The following is a 17,247-nucleotide window of genomic DNA, read 5'->3' on the forward strand; positions in this document are numbered from 1 at the left end:
AGGTAGGCATGATGGTATGAGACTGTAAGAAGTAAGTCGTTAAGACGATCCACACAACCATTTGCTGCTCTTAAGAATTTTCATGTTTGTTGGAAAACCACAGTGTACAAATGAAGACAAAACCAGTTGACACGGTTCAGCTTACGGGGCCTTAGTCATTAGTGTTATGACTAAGGCCTTGTAGGCTGAAATGCATCAATTGGTTTTATCTACATTTGTACACTGTGGTTTCCCAATAAACATGAAGATTTTTAGAAGCAAGAACTGGTTGTACGGATCATCATAATGGATTACTTCTTACAGACAAATGGCTGTGGATCAAGCACCTGTGAGCTCTGCTGACATTTTTGTGTATGAGTAGTAGCACTGATTCTTTTGTATGATAGTATCAGTATATCATCAGTGGGGGCAGGGTAAAAAAGTGAACAAAGGCAATAATTGAAAAGAAAAAAAAGCAAGAAGGAGGAGAGGTAGAAATAAAAAAAATTAAAGGGGGGAAGCATTAAGAACAAAAGAATGGGGAGAGGAGAACAAGGGGGGGATTAATAATCTCTCCCCACCCCTGCTATGGCCAAGTAACAAAGAGAGTCATATTATTTTGTTATTGGATTTCGGAACGGTTCAGAATTTTTGCAAACTGACAAAGTGGCCCAAGTGAAAGTGTAATGGTCCATTTTGTCATATTTTGTGGCAACCAGGCCAATTCCACAACCCGTTCTGTGAAAGTTGGTACTTGTGCGCCAGTGTCGAGGAATAATTGCTCGCGCTGCAGTTAAGAAGTGACGTAAAATGCCCTATTTCATGCATTTAATTGTACTGTAAATAATTGAGAGCAGAGTAGTTAATAGGATATTCATGGTCTTATTGTCCACCACTTTCGTGTAAGTCTGTAAGATGCAAGCCCAAAAATGTTTGGTAATATGACACCCGATATGTCCCCTCATCAATATCAGCATGACACACAACTATTTGGAACAGGTGGGTAAAAGTGATAGACAGCTGGGCATCCTTAAACTATTTCTCTTTTAAAGTGGGCTAATAATCTTTCTCCTGTTGATTAGATACCAGACTATGAAGATGAAATTATGCATTGCAATTACCACAATTGCAGTAAAACTGCTTTTGTGGTATTAACCCACTTGGGATACTCTGCAGAGGTTGTGTTTATTACATGCTGTTTATATTGCATGCTATTTACTACCCAAAATCCCCAATTAACATGTCTACATCATCAATGCATTCCTACTGTGTTACATTGTGTTCCCTTGTAAATATATATATGACTAATCATCTAGTCATATTTAATGTAGGCCTTGTGGTCAGACACGTCCGCTTAATCATCACAATGACCTGACAGGATGCAGATGTGATGATTATATTCCAAAATCGGAATCTGGATGGATATTCAAAATTATAGAAAATCTTCCAAGTACAAAATAGTTTGTGTATTAATTACTGTTTGCTTTCTATTCTGATCTGCAGCATAATTCAAATAACAGATGTTTACCATGCATATACATTCCATCTTCTTGTTTGTTCTTACACTTGCTGAAAAATACTAGCAATGTGGGCTTCTTCTGCTATTCAAAGTATGCCCAGACTTTTAGATATAAATAATGTAAACATTATGAAGGAGCCAGATACACAGTGTTATAATATAAAAACATGGAGCAGTATAATAAAAAGGGTTGTTTTCTGTTCTTTTTTAGATGTCACCTCACTCTGGATCCATCTCTAATGTGAACGGTCTTCCTGATGTGAACAGTCCTGAAGGTAGGTTTGTTGAGGAAGAAGAGCGTGAAGAGCACTTCAATGTTGTACACTTCTAATTGCCAAGTCTAATGTGGTTATCTCTGGTTTACCATACAGCCAAATAAAGGTAGACATACATACTATAAAGTTGTCAAGGGTTTACATTCACTAATCAAAAAGATCAAGCCTAGACAAAAAGTAATCTGTCCATTACCAATTCCAACAAACTCAGGCCTGGAGTATCCAGCCAGGGACCCCATAAATTGTCACATTTACAGGGACAAACCTATATGTTGATAGATATACTACTCTAGTCTAATGGTTTCCCTCATGCATTGGATCCATTCTTTGTGCAAAGGAGAGTCAGTAGACATCTAGTACGTGAGGTTCACCCTCCGGGTTGAAAAAGAGATCTGGCTACCACCTCTCTTGTGGGAGCCGGTAGTTGAAAGTCTTCAAAAATGCCCAAGAGGCATAGTTTAGGGTCAAGTGGTATGGAGGTCCGAAACACACTTGCAATTTGGGGTACCAGTTTAAAGGGGCGTTCCACCCGCAATTATTATTATTTTTTTAAAGTCAGCCGCTACAAACACTGTAGCTGTTAAATTTTAATAAGGACACTTACCTGTCCAGGGAGCCTGCAATGTCAGCCCCCCGAGGCCGATCCGTCTATCAGATCAAGTGCAGGCGCCGCCATTCTAACTAAGGGAAACCGGCAGTGGAAAAACAAGATCTTTCAAAGACATGCTTGCTCTTTGCACTATAGTAGAAGTAGTAATGGAATTGTACTGAAAGATAACAACCTGCCACCTCAATAATAATGTGTATTATGAGTGGATTATGGCACTACAAATAGGCTGCTTTACTAATTATATGCTATGTATATACCAAAAATACATTTACAGGCCTGACAACCAGACTGATACCGATCCAATTATCAGACACATACCTTTGTTTACTTCTAGTAGATGAAACAGTAACTGAATAATTTGCTTTAATTAATTTAAAATAATTTAATGTCACATGAAACTTTTTTCTTATTTAAATGTATGTATTCTTGTGAAAGTTAAAGCCTGTGCTCTCCTGTACGTTATGCACTCTGGCAGTGGACATTCCTTTGGCCCCCTCATGTCCAATGCAGGGCTATGGACTCTATATTGGACCTGTGACCACTGGAGCATAGGGGTGAAGCTACTTCAGGGACTGGTCTTATATCTTGAAAGGGTGTTTGTGGGAGCAGAGAATTGGGAAGTAAAACTTATTTTTGCAGGCCCTTGGACCTAAGAGATCATTTAGCCCCTGCAATGTGGGGCAGCTCTGTTGAAAGAGAGCATTCTTTTCTTTCCCTGGAGTTCATTATATAGTAATGAAATGTAGTCTATCACAGCATACAAAGAAAAGATAAGGAGCCACTACAAAATACTAGGAGCAGTATACTGTATCTCTATAGGTGAGTACCACAATGCAAACTCTGAATCCAAATTTCAGTGTGCTAGCAGAGTGAGTTAGAACATTTGTCAGCCTGGTCACAGTTTAAGCAAACCCTTGGAACTTTCTTACATTGCACCTGTAGATAGGCAGTTAGATTCTGAAACAAGGACATGTTGTTTGTAATTTCTCTTCAGGTAATAATGTAAGGTATTAGGAACTCATCCTGCATTATACTAGCAGCTGGAACGTTTTTCAGGTTTTGGACGATTGTAATGATTCAGACACAAGTTAATGACCTGGTTTGGCACATGGCGAATATAAATGCACATCAGTTGGTGTTTTTACAGCATTGGTGTGTGTATAAGTCAGTGTTTGGCTTCCTTTTTAGGACTGAATGGAAATACTACTGCTGATGCTTCCATAATCCTGGAGAAATATAAAATAGGCAAAGTGATTGGCGATGGCAACTTTGCAGTTGTAAAGGAATGTGTTGAAAGGTAAGAAAAACTCTAAAAGAACTTTAAAGGATTACTCCAGCCAAAGGTGAAAATCAAATCTTAAGCCTACATGCCCATTACTGTAGAGATGTATAAACAATTTGCATACACTCCTACTGCAGGAAACAAAATATCAGTATATACTGTAAGTATTCCTCAGACGTATGAATGTGATCTGTAATTAGGGAAGCAGAGAGATTTGAAATTACCTAATGCAGTCTTCTTCAGGAAGTACACTCCCAGTGACCCTTTGATGAGCTGCATTAGTCCTTAAATCAGTGGATTAGAGGGAATGCAGACTGGAGGCTTGTTCATACTGTGTAGCAAAATGCAAAGTAATGCAAAAACCAGAGCATTCAAACAGAGCTCTTTCTGACATTCTATATTTTAGGATTCATTGACCTGTGAGTCCTAGTCAAAACAATTGATAGGGGTGCTGCTGGTATCACATAGGCAGCACGTGTACAGCCCCGGCAGGCTATAATGTTAGCATTTGGATAGCCAGACTGTGGCTCTGACCCCTATGTATACAGCCCTCTGGCTGCCCAATCGTAAATGATCCAGCTTCATATACAAGTTTACTTTTTAAAGTTCTGCCTATTTATAGTGAAGTGATTGTCAAACCGTGTGTGTGTGTACGTATATATATATATATATATATATATATATATATATATATATATAATTAGTTGTGTGAGTCGGTAAGAAGAGCAAGCATCTAACACAGCATAATTTAGAAGTGTTAAAGTAATGGAAGTTTTGTTACAAAACCAAATTTCACAGAAAAATTCTTGGGGCTCTGACCCCTATGTATACAGCCCTCTGGTTTCCCAATCGTAAATGATCCAGCTTCATATACAAGTTTACTTTTTAAAGTTCTGCCTATTTATAGTGAAGTGATTGTCAAACCGTGTGTGTGTGTACGTATATATATATATATATATATATATATATATATATATATATATATATATATAATTAGTTGTGTGAGTCGGTAAGAAGAGCAAGCATCTAACACAGCATAATTTAGAAGTGTTAAAGTAATGGAAGTTTTGTTACAAAACCAAATTTCACAGAAAAATAGGTAATTTTCCTTTTTAAGAATTCTTTGTTTTTTATTTATTATTATTTATTACTTTGTTTTTTATTTTTTATTATTATTATTATTTTTTTATTTTTTTTATTAATGATCTGTATTTTTTAATCTGTTTATAAGCCATGTATAGCATTATCGTACTGACTTATTTTACAGGTCAACTGGAAAAGAGTTTGCTTTAAAAATCATTGACAAGGCAAAGTGCTGTGGAAAGGTATCTTATTTTAACCTTTTTTTGTACTGTTTATTTAGTTATATTGGCCATACAATGCTAGTGAGGGCTGCGTTAATAATATGTGTAAAAGAGGCGATACCTCTGGCTGCTGTTTAAAAAAAGTATCCCCTGTACACTTAACCCTCTCCTACCTGAACAGCACTTGACCTAATCTCTAAAACCAGTTAACATTGTAACAGAAGCACCAACATGCAAATATGAAATGACATGTGTTGAAACACCAGGGAAAGCCAACTCTGCTGTGAAAGGATGATATGTACACTACTGGAGTTTAATAACATGCCAATTATGCTACTGGTGTGGTTATCATTTATAGAGGTAACAGCCTGCCTTCACAGTAAGTCCATCAGTCCTTAGGGACAATACAGAGTGCACTGACCTGCAGAAAGAGAGTGTATAATGGCAGCCTTGTAAGTACAAAGCTTCTGTTTTTTTCTAGAAAAAAACACAAGATCCACCTCCCTATTAGAGAGCGACTGTTCAGTGCTGGCAAGGCTAGGTTTAATTTTTTATATTTCTTGTGGGTTTTTTGTTAAAGCACTGCCCACGTTTGTTAAATACTGAAAAACAATCCTATGTTTTTCTGTTGTTGGAAAAGCAAGAATTCTTACCATTAAATCCTTACCTGTACAAAAACCCTGCTTTGTGAATGTCTTCTCCTACAGACAGCAAAATGTATCTAAAGCCAACTGAGAGCCGGTTCACACAGGGGCGACTCAGATCCGACTTCAGGTTGCCCCTAGTGGCCTCAGGTCGGACAACATGTAAAAATCAATGTAAGGGAATGAGAGCCGTCTTAATGCACACTACTGAAGTCGCTCCGACTTCAGAAAAGGACCCTGTACTACTTCTATCCGACTTGTAGGCGACTGGTACCCATTGATTTCAATGGAGGTCGCCTCCAAGTCGGATCTCCGTCTATATGGAGGTGACTCTCACAGAATTATCAGCTCTCAAGGGGGAACGCCAGGCCAAATTTATTAAGAAAAATTGGCGTGGGTTCCCCCGCCGAGAGCATACCAGGCCCTTAGGTCTGGTATGGATTTTAAGGAGAACCACCTATACCGAAAAAACAGCGTGGGGTTCCCCCCAGATCCATACCAGACCCTTATCCGAGCGCGCTACACGGCCAGCCAGGAAAGGGGGTGGGGACGAGCGAGCGCCCCCCCCTCCTGAGCCGTACCAGGCTGCGTGCCCTCAACATGGGGTGGTGCCTTGGGGAAGGGGGGCCGCGCTCCCCCCACCCAAAGCACCTTGTCCCCATGTTGATGAGGACAAGGGCCTCTTCCCGACAACCCTGGCCGTTGGTTGTCGGGGTCTGCGGGCAGGGGGCTTATCGGAATCCGGGAGCCCCCTTTAAAAAGGGGGCCCCCAGATCCCGGCCCCCCACCCTATGTGAATGAGTATGGGGTATAATGTACCCCTACCCATTCACCTGTGAAAAAAATGAACAAAAAAAAACACAACACACAAGGGTTAAAATAGTTTATTGCACAGCTCCGGGGGTCTTCTTCCGTCTTCGGGGGTCTTCTCGCCGGACTCCTCCGCTATCTTCTGCTCTTTTGCTAGCTCTTTCACTAGCGGAGGAGCCCGGCTTTCTTCTTCGCCGCTGCCCTCTTCTTCCGACTTCGGGGGTCTTGTCCCCCTCTTCGAGGGTCTTGTCCCCCTCTTCGGTTGTTCTAGCCGGGCCACCGCGCCTTCTTTTAGCTCTTTTACAAGCGGTGGCACGGTTTTCTGTCACCGCTGTCTTCTGTTCTTCTCTTCTGGAGATGTTGCCTCGTCGCTGTCTCCGGTCCCAATGACAGGACACGCGGCGTGCGGCGACTTATATAGGGACATCGCCGGATGATGTCCCCGACCATTATGATGTCACAGTCCCAGCATCCTCTGGGACTGTGACAACATAATGGGCGGGGACATCATCCGAGATGTCCCTATATAAGTCGCCGCACGCCGCGTCCCTGTCATTGTGAGCAGAGACAGCGACGAGGCAACATCTCCAGAAGAGAAGAAAAGAAGAACAGAAGACGGCAGCAGCGGCGACAGAAGACCGGGCGCTTGTAAAAGAGCTAGAAGAAGGCGCGGTGGTCCGACAAAAAGAACCGAAGAGGGGGGACAAGACCCCCGAAGTCAGAAGAAGAGGGTGGCGGTAAAGAAGAAAGCCTATGTGCATGGAGATCTGTACTCTTCACTGTCTTTTTAGCCCTAAGCCCTTGTACACACGGTTGGACATTCTGACGGAAAATGTCAGATCGGACCTTGTTGTCGGATAATCTGACTGTGTGTGGGCTTCATCGGACTGTTTCCGTCAGAATATCCGATGGACAAAGTCTTTTACTAGCGGCTCCTCCGCTAGTAAAAGAGCTAGCAGAAGATAGCGGAGGAGTCCGGCGAGAAGACCCCTGGATAATCGGATAATCTGACTGTGTGTGGGCTTCATCGGACTGTTTCCGTCAGAATATCCGATGGACAAAGTCTTTTACTAGCGGCTCCTCCGCTAGTAAAAGAGCTAGCAGAAGATAGCGGAGGAGTCCGGCGAGAAGACCCCTGGAGCTGTGCAATAAACTATTTTAACCCTTGTGTGTTGTGTTTTTTTAAATTTTTTCCGCAGGTGAATGGGCAGGGGTACATTGTATTATTAAAGGGGGCTCCCGGATTCCGATAAGCCCCCCTGCCCGCAGACCCCGACAACCAACGGCCAGGGTTGTCGAGAAGAGGCCCTTGTCCTCATCAACATGGGGACAAGGTGCTTTGGGGTGGGGGGGCCACGCTCGTCCCCACCCCCTTTCCTGGCAGGCCGGGTAGCGTGCTCAGATAAGGGTCTGGTATGGATCTGGGGGGACCCCCACGCCATTTTTTCAGCGTAGGGGGTTCCCCTTAAAATCCATACTAGACCTAAGGGCCTGGTATGCTCTCGGAGGGGGAACCCATGCCGTTTTTTTTTTTTTATTTGGCATGGAGTTCCCCCTTGAGAGCTAATTTTCTGATTGGCCACGGCAAAAGTCGCCTGGCCTGGGGCGACTTAAAGTCGTGTTGTAAGTCGTCCCAAGTCGTGCCCAAGTTGTGTTCAAGTCGTGTCCAATTTGCCTCCAAAAGTCGTGTTGAAAGTCGTGTTGCCCCTGTGTGAACTGACCCTAAAGGGGTAAGTCTCCAATTGAGATACTTATTCCTGTGACAACTTTCAAGAGAGGCTTTCCCCTGCTTTAGAGAGATCTTCTCATATTTACTGTGTTTTGAACAATGAAAATCTTCCCAATTGGACCAAGACAACAAAAAAAAATATTGCCTTCCTTACTCTAAAAATGAAATGCTTATAAAAACGTAAAATATACTGTAACACACCTATGCTTAGTTTAGCTTAGCATTAATTGACCCCTATGTGCTCCATACTTAACTTGTACTGCACTAAACTCCTCTGTGGCGGTAGTGGTATGTAGGTCCTGTGTTATCCAAACTGTAAGGCAGCACGGTGGCTTAGTGGTTAGCACTTCTGCATTGCAGCACTGGGTTCACTTGATGTCACCAGTCCATCTTGTCCAATTACAGAACACTTTACATTCATTGAAAGAGATGCAAGGCAGTCTTTGAATGGCAGCTGTACTAAGCCCCATCCCCACTGGTTACTGTGCAAAAAAGCTGGTTGCTTTAGTGGCTTGGGCTACTACAGTGATTTACATCTTGTGCTTGAGGCTTAAAGCTGATCAAGTATCACATATGCATACTTACATTGGCCCCAAGGAGTTCAACTAAGCCTTAATATTGATTGACTCATATGGCGCTGCATATTTACCTTGTACTGCACCAGAAGCTTCTGTGGCAGTAGTGGTATGAAGCTCTAAAGGCCTGCTGCTCCAAGATCTCAGCACCAGAATAAACTGATTCCATAAGCTGCATGGAGTTGGAAGCTTTCAACATTGCTGTCTAAGACCCCTTTCACACTGGGATGTTTTGCACGAGCTATAGCGTTAAAAATAGCACCTGCAGACCGCCCTAAAACAGTTGCTCCATTCACTCCTGTGTGAAAGCCCTCGGGCTTTCACACTGGAGCGGTGCGCTGGCAGGGCATCAGAAAAAGTACAGCCAACAACTTCTTTGGAGCGGTGAAGGAGCGGTGAACTCGGTGCTCCTCCGCCGCTCCTCCCCATTGAAATCAATGGGGCAGCGCTGCTATACCGTCGGCAAAACACTGCTGCGGCTGCATTTTGCGGATGGATTTAACCCCTTTTCGGCCGCTAGTTCTGGGTTAAAATCACCCTGTTAGCAGCCGAATAACGCCGCTAAAACGCCACTAAAAATAGCACCGCTTTACCGCTGACGCTGGTGGCGCCACAGTGTGAAAGGGGTCAAACATTGCAGAAAATTGCAGATTGCCATTTTTCATTATGTTGTAACATTATTCCATACATGTTGACTTGCTCATTTATGTAATAGTAAGTGTTCTTCTCTTGGGGATAGGTTTCCTTAAATTGATACGTTTCAAATCTTAGCCACACTTTGGGAATACATTTCTTTGTTTATCTACTTTTTATAACAAACATAATAAAAAGCAATCCTGATTTAACAAAGAATATTCACAAACACTCTTACATTGATGCATCTGAGTAACTGAACTGAACATAATACCTATGTGCATGGAGATCTGTACTCTTCGCTGTCTTTTTAGCCCTAAGCCCTTGTACACATGGTTGGACATTCTGACGGAAAATGTCAGATCGGACCTTGTTGTCGGATAATCTGACTGTGTGTGGGCTTCATCGGACTGTTTCCGTCAGAATATCCGATGGACAAAGTTTTAGAGCTGGGCTCTAAAACTTTCCGACAACATGCTCCGATCGGACTTTGTCTGATTGTGTGTAGAGAATTCCGATTGGACAAAGTGCCACGCATGCTCAGATCAAATTCCTAGACCAAAGCTATTGGCTACTAGCCTGAACGTAGTCCCGTCGTAACGAAATAACGCCGTCACGTTACGTACGATCGGATTTTCCGACAACTTTGTCCGACCGTGTGTATGCAACACAAGTTTCGGACAAAATCCGTCGGATTTTGTTGTCGGAATGTCCGACCGTGTCTACAAGGGCTTAGAACACATTGTTGTAGGCTTTTGGAGCTGCATCTTTGTTTAGTGTAAGCATCTTTTATAACTGTACGCACATTACTTAGGTTTGTCTGCATACAAAGCAAAAAAAAAACATTATAGAGCATCAGTATTTTGTTGTTGAAATTAATTTTACAAATAGGGACCGGAAAATATGGGTAAAACATAAGTGCACACACCACCTTATGTAATCGATCCTGTTTGTTAGACGCAAGAAAAGCCAAATGCTAAAGCAATTTCTTCCTTTTATTTACATTTTCATTTAGTAAATCAAAATCATAGCTTTCCACTGCCCCCAAAGAGTCAGTTATGGGGGGAAAAGACCCACATTGGGACTTTCAGCAGAAAATCCCACCGCTTGTATTATGTTGTAAAGCCGAGCTGAATACATTTAAAAAAATATGTTTTTTTCAAATCAGGAATATTTTTTTTAATTGCATTGCTGAAACAGATCCCAAGTAAGAGGAATTATTTCACATGTGATAAATTAGCCAGGAAATGGAATTCCTGTACGAATAAGACACCTGACAAATGTTCCTGTGACCTGTCGTTTACTGCACATCAGGTATGCGGATCATGTGTGATGCTCAGATGAAGCCCTCATATTGTCTGTGTTGAGTCTGAATCCTCAGCGTTCCTTAGGTATGCTGTGCATTTCTCTGAGCCAGTAATGATTATAAAAAAGGGCACAAAAGCAGTATTCTAGAATAAAGGTGACATGTACACGAATAGATTGTCAAATGAGATGAACAGTTTTTTTGTTACATTGTACAGCGTGCCAGAATATGGTTTGCATGCTGTGAATAATTTATGATGAAAACTTTTTTTAAGCTTATTTCTAATATTTATTGAGCAAAAACATTTACGCATTTACATTCACCGAGAGAATACAGCCACTCACATCAATTCCAGCCAAGCTAATCCCAGTTTACAATCTAATATTCCCTTTGCAGCTGTAAAAGAGTACTTCAGGGCCAATTTGTTTAGGAGGCATATAACCTACTAGTATTTTGCAGATTGTGGAAGGAAAGTGAAACACCCAGAAAAAAATAAAAATACGCAGGCATTAGAGATACTATGTAGCCTGATATTCATGTTTGGTTCAGCTTTTTTATGTTTGCCTAAAGCATTCTGCTTTAAAATGTTGTTACCCCAACATTTCATATTCCTGATATGTGCCTGCTGTACCATGTACGTGTATGAAAGTACCCTGTTCTCTTTGTATTGCTTTCGTTGTGTGAAATCCCTGGGGTTTTTACCAGCCCCTCTGCTTTTCTATTAAAAACTGGCCACACTAAGCAGGAGAACGCACTGTGGTCAGTTCTCTAGCTATCCTGGGAACTCAGCCGGCTCTTCTCCAATGTTCAGACTTGTCCTGACACCCCACCCCCTGCACAGCCATTCACTTGGAAGATCAGTGTAATGTTGCTTCTCCTCCCTCCAGCCATTACGCAGCTGAGAAGAGAGGGAGCAGAGTGAATGTGACCACTTAAAAAAAAAAAAAATAGAAAATATATTTGTGTATAGATATTATAGAAAAGTGAAAAACGGTATTTATATATTTTAAATTGAATGGGTAGTTGAGCAAAGTGATCATTTACAATCACTTTAATGGATAAATCCTGTATAATAATCATAATAATAATGTAGGTGGTCACTGATATAGTCAGCCCTGTACCTGATAAGTGTGTCACATTAAAGCTACATTCAAATGGGCGACTAGCACACCCTGCGATTTCCAGCAGCAGGAATCTGAATTCCTGCGTCTGGATTGGAATAATAGCTACGTGTAAATAGCTGCAAACACCATCAGTCTGTCATTGTATGGGCTGAGCGGCTGCAGCTATTCACCTACCTATCATTAAAGACACAGGAATTCTTAACATTTAAAAATACATAACATCAAACATGTACAGAATATAATACATCCAAGTGGATATAATGGATGGTGTGCAAATCATTTATATGACTGCAGCCTTAATACAGCATATATTAGTGGGGCTTCCTGAGCAGGACATCCCTGATGATCAGTAGTATAGCAAGCAATAATATCACATAATGTCACACCATGACAAGCAATAATATCACATCATCACAAAATGTGATGAGATCACCTGATTCTTCAGAGAAGAAATGTTTCAGGCGTTATTAACACTATAGAGTTTTTCCACTTGCGAATCTAACACTTGAATCACAAAGCATTTACACTAGGTTATAAAGACCCACTTTAGGTGTCGAAATTGCTTTAGCGTTTTATCTGCTCCCAGCAGGTAGAAGACTGGTACAGCACAGTCACAGCAGTGTTCAGGTCATGTTATAAGACATCTACTCAATTTCAGTAATATTCTAAGTGCCATTTTAAAACAGCACTGTGGAAGCTGCTGTCATCTATATAATTGTAATACAGCACAGGCTGCCATCAAATGTAACAGCTGTAGTTGGTGGAGCAGTCATTGACAGCCAATCCAATGCTCAGATCCAAGACAGACCTTTCCACTATAAATCAAACTGCATTACAGTAACCACTATACTTATATTCATTATATCATTTATTAATGTGCATGGCAATGTAATAAATATCATAAGGAAAACATTGTTCTAAATTAAAAGGTAAACAATAAATTTGGTCTGCCATTCAGCTATATTACATAAAAATTACACTTATATATAAGGTAATGGTTGGGTTTTAGAGTATGCTAAGAAAAACTACTGAACGTTGTGATTTTTTTAAAAATAATTTTGCTCTTTATTCCTAAATATCATCTATGTAATAAATGTTTACATATTGAAACATGACACCAAATTAAAGATGCATAATATGCTGGGGAAGACTACTAAGGCTAAAAGTTATTTGGTGCAAAATGCATCACACAATGAAAAAAGAAAATCAGCTTCTTAGCAGTTCAACAGGTAGGTGGAAACCTGCTCGTTCCCATTAAGGGTAAGTAGCTTGTGTTTAATGAGCACCCATTGCCAGAACTCCTCATATGCCCTGCGGCTGCCAAAGAGCTTGTTGTCAAATTCAGAGGGATATGCTTATGGTATATCCTTTTGAGATAAGGGGATTGATTTACCAAAGGAAATAGGCTGTTCACTCGTGAAAATTCATTTTGCAAAGAATACCCAATCACATTCAAGGAAAGAATAAAAACTGTCTTTTTACTTGCATATGATTGGATGATGGACGTCAACAGAGCTTCACCGAATTCACTAATCCAAGGGAAAATTCCTTTGCAAAAAAAATCCTATAATCCCTTTAGTAAATAAACCCCCTATTCTCTACGCCATGGGTCTTCAAACTACGGCCCTCCAGTTGTTCAGGAACTACAATTCCCATCATGCCTAGACATGTCTGTATATGTCAGAGTTTTACATTTGGTGCACAGGCTATCATGATATGGACTAATCGTGAAAGCTTTACCCTTGTATACTTTTTCTACCTCTTTCTGTAGAAGAGCCCTGGGATGAGATAGTGAAGCTGACTCATAGGAACTGAGAGTCTTCAGACAATTAATTCCTGTTTAGTTCTTTTATCTGCAAATGGTTGGATAACTGAAGTGAATATTCACACAGTTTATTATGCAAAGGTTCCCAACCTCTTTTAGTAAATCAGCCCAAACATATTAAAAAGGTTATTTCCCAGAGCTCTGACATAAAAAAGCAAAATGTATGATATTTCAGATTTCTGAGATATGGGAAAATCAGCCATATTTAATAAAATATATGACAATCAAGGACTCCTGCTTTTGAGTAGAGGTAGAAGGGACTCTGAATACCTCTACTTCACAAAGCCCTTTCGAAAAACCAACATCCCTCTCATTTATGTGTCTTGGGTTGTGTTGCTCAACGCAGGCCTCGTTTAATACCATGCTGAAGGTTATCCAGTTGGCTCAATTAACACAAAAGTGTTTGTGAAGATGGGACATTCTACATTTGAACACACTACAATGCGTGTTAAGGAAAGAAGAATAATCTTTTTGAAGAATAATGTATTTTTGGTTCTGCTTTAAACAAAAAATCACACATCAGTGCAACATGTTATAAAAAGGACATCAACACAATGTTTTAAAAATGCATTTCACCCAAGGAGATACTTGTAACATGTCTAATAATTACTTACATATATGAGCCCCTCTTGTCTAGCTGGAACAACTTAGTGCATACCCATATGTATGCCACACTCTGTTGACTATTATACTATGATGTCGTAATTTTGTATCCTTTGTGAAAATGAAAACAACTCGTATGCTATGTGCTCTTGCTATATAACTGTACTTTATATTGTAAAATCGTATTCAATGAAAAATTAATAAAAAAAAAAAAACATGCCAACACAAGCTACATGCAGTGGGGGTGATATCAATCCAGCTACAGTATACAGGCGCCTGTGAGTAATTGGATTTGCTAAACACTACAACAGCTAGAATGTCTCCCTACAGTTTGATTATCTGTGACGAAAAAATTGTGATAGATTCTAAAAGTGGTGGTAGTAAAAAGTACCTGAATCTGGTACATGTGTCTACACCTGTACCAAAATGGACACAAGGTTTTCATGAATTAGGGGCAGGCCATGTTAAATGGGCCATACTGGAAGAAAAGTCATGTTACTGCTTTATTGAATTGTAGGTATCTGTAAGCTGATTAAATAAAGTCCATAACTGGCAAGTAAGTACTGGTGAATAGCACACTACATTTATTATAAAGTTTTCTCAGTTGACGTTCTTTTTAGGGCAGATTCATACTATCTGTGGTGACCTGTGTTTTTCCTCACTGAGTATAAATGCAGGTTACCGCTGGGGAAAAATGTTCGGTGTCCAGTTTACTACACAACACTGGTGTAATGTGCAGTGCAGAAAATGTCTGAATGTTTCCACAGCCCACTGGAGGGCCCCCATATGTCCTTACCATCTACTTGTGTCACCTCTTTTTCATCTCAGGAAGTTGGAGGGAATTCGGTAATTACAGGTTTTTAGAAAGCATGTAAAACCAGCACATTATGAGATATCTGTGAGTTATTATCAAGAGATCTGATATATTTTCACAGAAATGTGACTTAAACTTGTTTTCTTTTTTCTTCCACATTCCATTGTCTGACATTTATGACACACTGATAAGCAATAATATGAATAAGTGTATGAAATGTGGTTCAATGTATGTCATCTCTAAACAGGAACATCTGATTGAGAATGAGGTGTCAATACTGCGCCAGGTTAAACATCCCAATATAATTATGCTCATAGAAGAGATGGACACAACAACAGAACTTTATCTGGTGATGGAATTAGTCAAAGTAAGAGGATTGTTCCAATTTCATTAATCATGTGTGAGCATTCTGTGCGGACTGTAAGAAGATTAGAGGATAGTAAATTGGATGCCGCAGTATATCCAATAATGTATTTTTGATATATCCCAGTAAGAGCACATTTGTTTAAACATTGCTCAGATTAAGCCTGAGCATTGCAAAACATAAACAATTTGGGCATATTTGGATGTAGTATTTGGGGTTAGATATCCTTTTAGCTGCTCTAAAAATACATGGCCTATAATCCTTTGTGCTCTGCATGACTTAAAGTATGCTATTAAGGTTTTTTCCTTTAATTACAATTTAAGATAAAAATATGTAACAACTATATTATGTGATTACAAGCTGGGTATACACATTTCGAAATTGGGCCAGTTCAGAAGGAACCGGCCGAATTTCATGTACTCATGTCTGTTCAGCAGAAGCCAAACATTAGACTGGCTTCTGTTGAAAGGTCCTGCTGGAAATCCAGCATTGTATCAGCTGCCGCAGCCAATCAGCTGCAACACTAATCTGTGTATTCTGACGGGGGGAAGATCCCTGCATCAACATCACTTGCTGGTTGAACGTAAAACTACCCAGCTTTAGATAATACTGTTCTGCTGAGCGGTTCAAGCATTCATGGAGTACTATCCAGTAGACTCTGAGGGAAAGCTTTGGGTGGCCATGCTGTACAAGCAGTCTGCTGCTCTATGATATTCCCATTGTTCATCATTAAAGTCTAAAGATATCTGAACCTCAAAGTTTGGATATTGTTCCTAAAAATGGACAGGCATGGCAGACGTGAGAAGAAAAGTCTTTTACAGGAATTTTGTTGAAAGGGGCTGATAAAGAAAGTGTAATTTTGACCTTCAGTGTAATTGTAATTCAGTGAAAGTGTAATTTTGTCATTTTGACCTTCAAATGAGGCAAATGCTTAACCAGTTAAACTTAAAGTATAACTAAAGGCAAAATGTATTTTTTCATTTTGGACAGAGTGGAGATGGATTAGAATGCTTGTCGGTTTATACTGGTTTGTGTTCCCGTTAAGGAGATCAACCTTCTTTTTGTTGTGTTTACCAGTGGATGTAAAAGAAAATCACAAATTTTGGGTTGTCACTAGAAAAGTAATAGAGTGAAATCTTCCAATGGGGACACTAGTTCTGGTGACCTGGGGCCCCCAAGAAATTACCTTAACATGCAGATATTTCCTCTCAGTTCCTGTTTGGCTATGGGACAGGAAGCGAAGGGAAATCTCCACAATGGAACATAGACGGCAAAAAAATAACAGGGATTATAACCCTCCTTTGCTCTATCCAAAATGTAAAAGAAGTTTTGCCTATAGTTCTAGTTTAAATACATTGTACAATTTTATCACTCCTGCTGACTTGTTACTAATAATAATGGCATCATTTTATTTTGTTTTGGTTTAGCCTGGCATAATGAAATGCATGTCTGGTATTACTGTAAATGGCTTTGTGGTTTCTATAGGAATATACTAAAAAAAGTGTTTCTTTGTTACAAAATGTACATATTTTGTAATTTTTTTTTGTACAATGTCTATTGACACACTCTTCCTCAAGGTTAACCTTACACATTATAGCTTATGTATTACCATTATTATTTTATTTTAAGATACATATTTTTCCTGTTTCTAGGGTGGGGACTTGTTTGACGCAATCACATCTTCCACAAAGTATACAGAGAGGGATGCCAGTGCGATGGTATACAACCTTGCTAGTGCAATGGAGTATCTTCACAGCCTTAATATAGTCCACCGGGATATCAAACCTGAAAATCTCTTAGTAAGTGGCAAGTGATGTATTCTGGCCTATAGTAACAGCATGGTGCTCAGTA

At 40.2% G+C, this 17,247-nt stretch overlaps 1 protein-coding gene across 6 annotated transcripts in view; it reads left to right on the plus strand.

Moving 5' to 3' along the window:
* DCLK2 (doublecortin like kinase 2) overlaps nucleotides 1-17,247 on the plus strand; it is a 191,179-nt gene that overhangs the window by 141,002 nt on the left and 32,930 nt on the right. For 4 of the 6 annotated variants that reach the window (XR_013272322.1, XR_013272323.1, XM_077477017.1 and 1 more), the window contains 6 exons: nucleotides 1,710-1,773; nucleotides 3,572-3,680; nucleotides 4,933-4,990; nucleotides 10,561-10,674; nucleotides 15,280-15,399; nucleotides 17,049-17,195. Coding sequence is in view for 4 of the 6 variants with exons in the window: in XM_077477017.1 (XP_077333143.1) it covers nucleotides 1,710-1,773; nucleotides 3,572-3,680; nucleotides 4,933-4,990; nucleotides 10,561-10,674; nucleotides 15,280-15,399; nucleotides 17,049-17,195 (612 nt within the window). In the remaining 2 variants the exon portion in view is untranslated. The remainder of the gene's footprint in view (nucleotides 1-1,709; nucleotides 1,774-3,571; nucleotides 3,681-4,932; nucleotides 4,991-10,560; nucleotides 10,675-15,279; nucleotides 15,400-17,048; nucleotides 17,196-17,247) is intronic. The other 2 variants (XM_077477019.1, XM_077477020.1) reach the window with 1 other exon arrangement.

This window comes from Lithobates pipiens, unplaced genomic scaffold (assembly GCF_037356315.1).
Source record: "Lithobates pipiens isolate NorthernLeopardFrog02 unplaced genomic scaffold, aLitPip1_a1.2 Scaffold_13, whole genome shotgun sequence".
Classification (NCBI taxonomy): domain Eukaryota; kingdom Metazoa; phylum Chordata; class Amphibia; order Anura; family Ranidae; genus Lithobates; species Lithobates pipiens.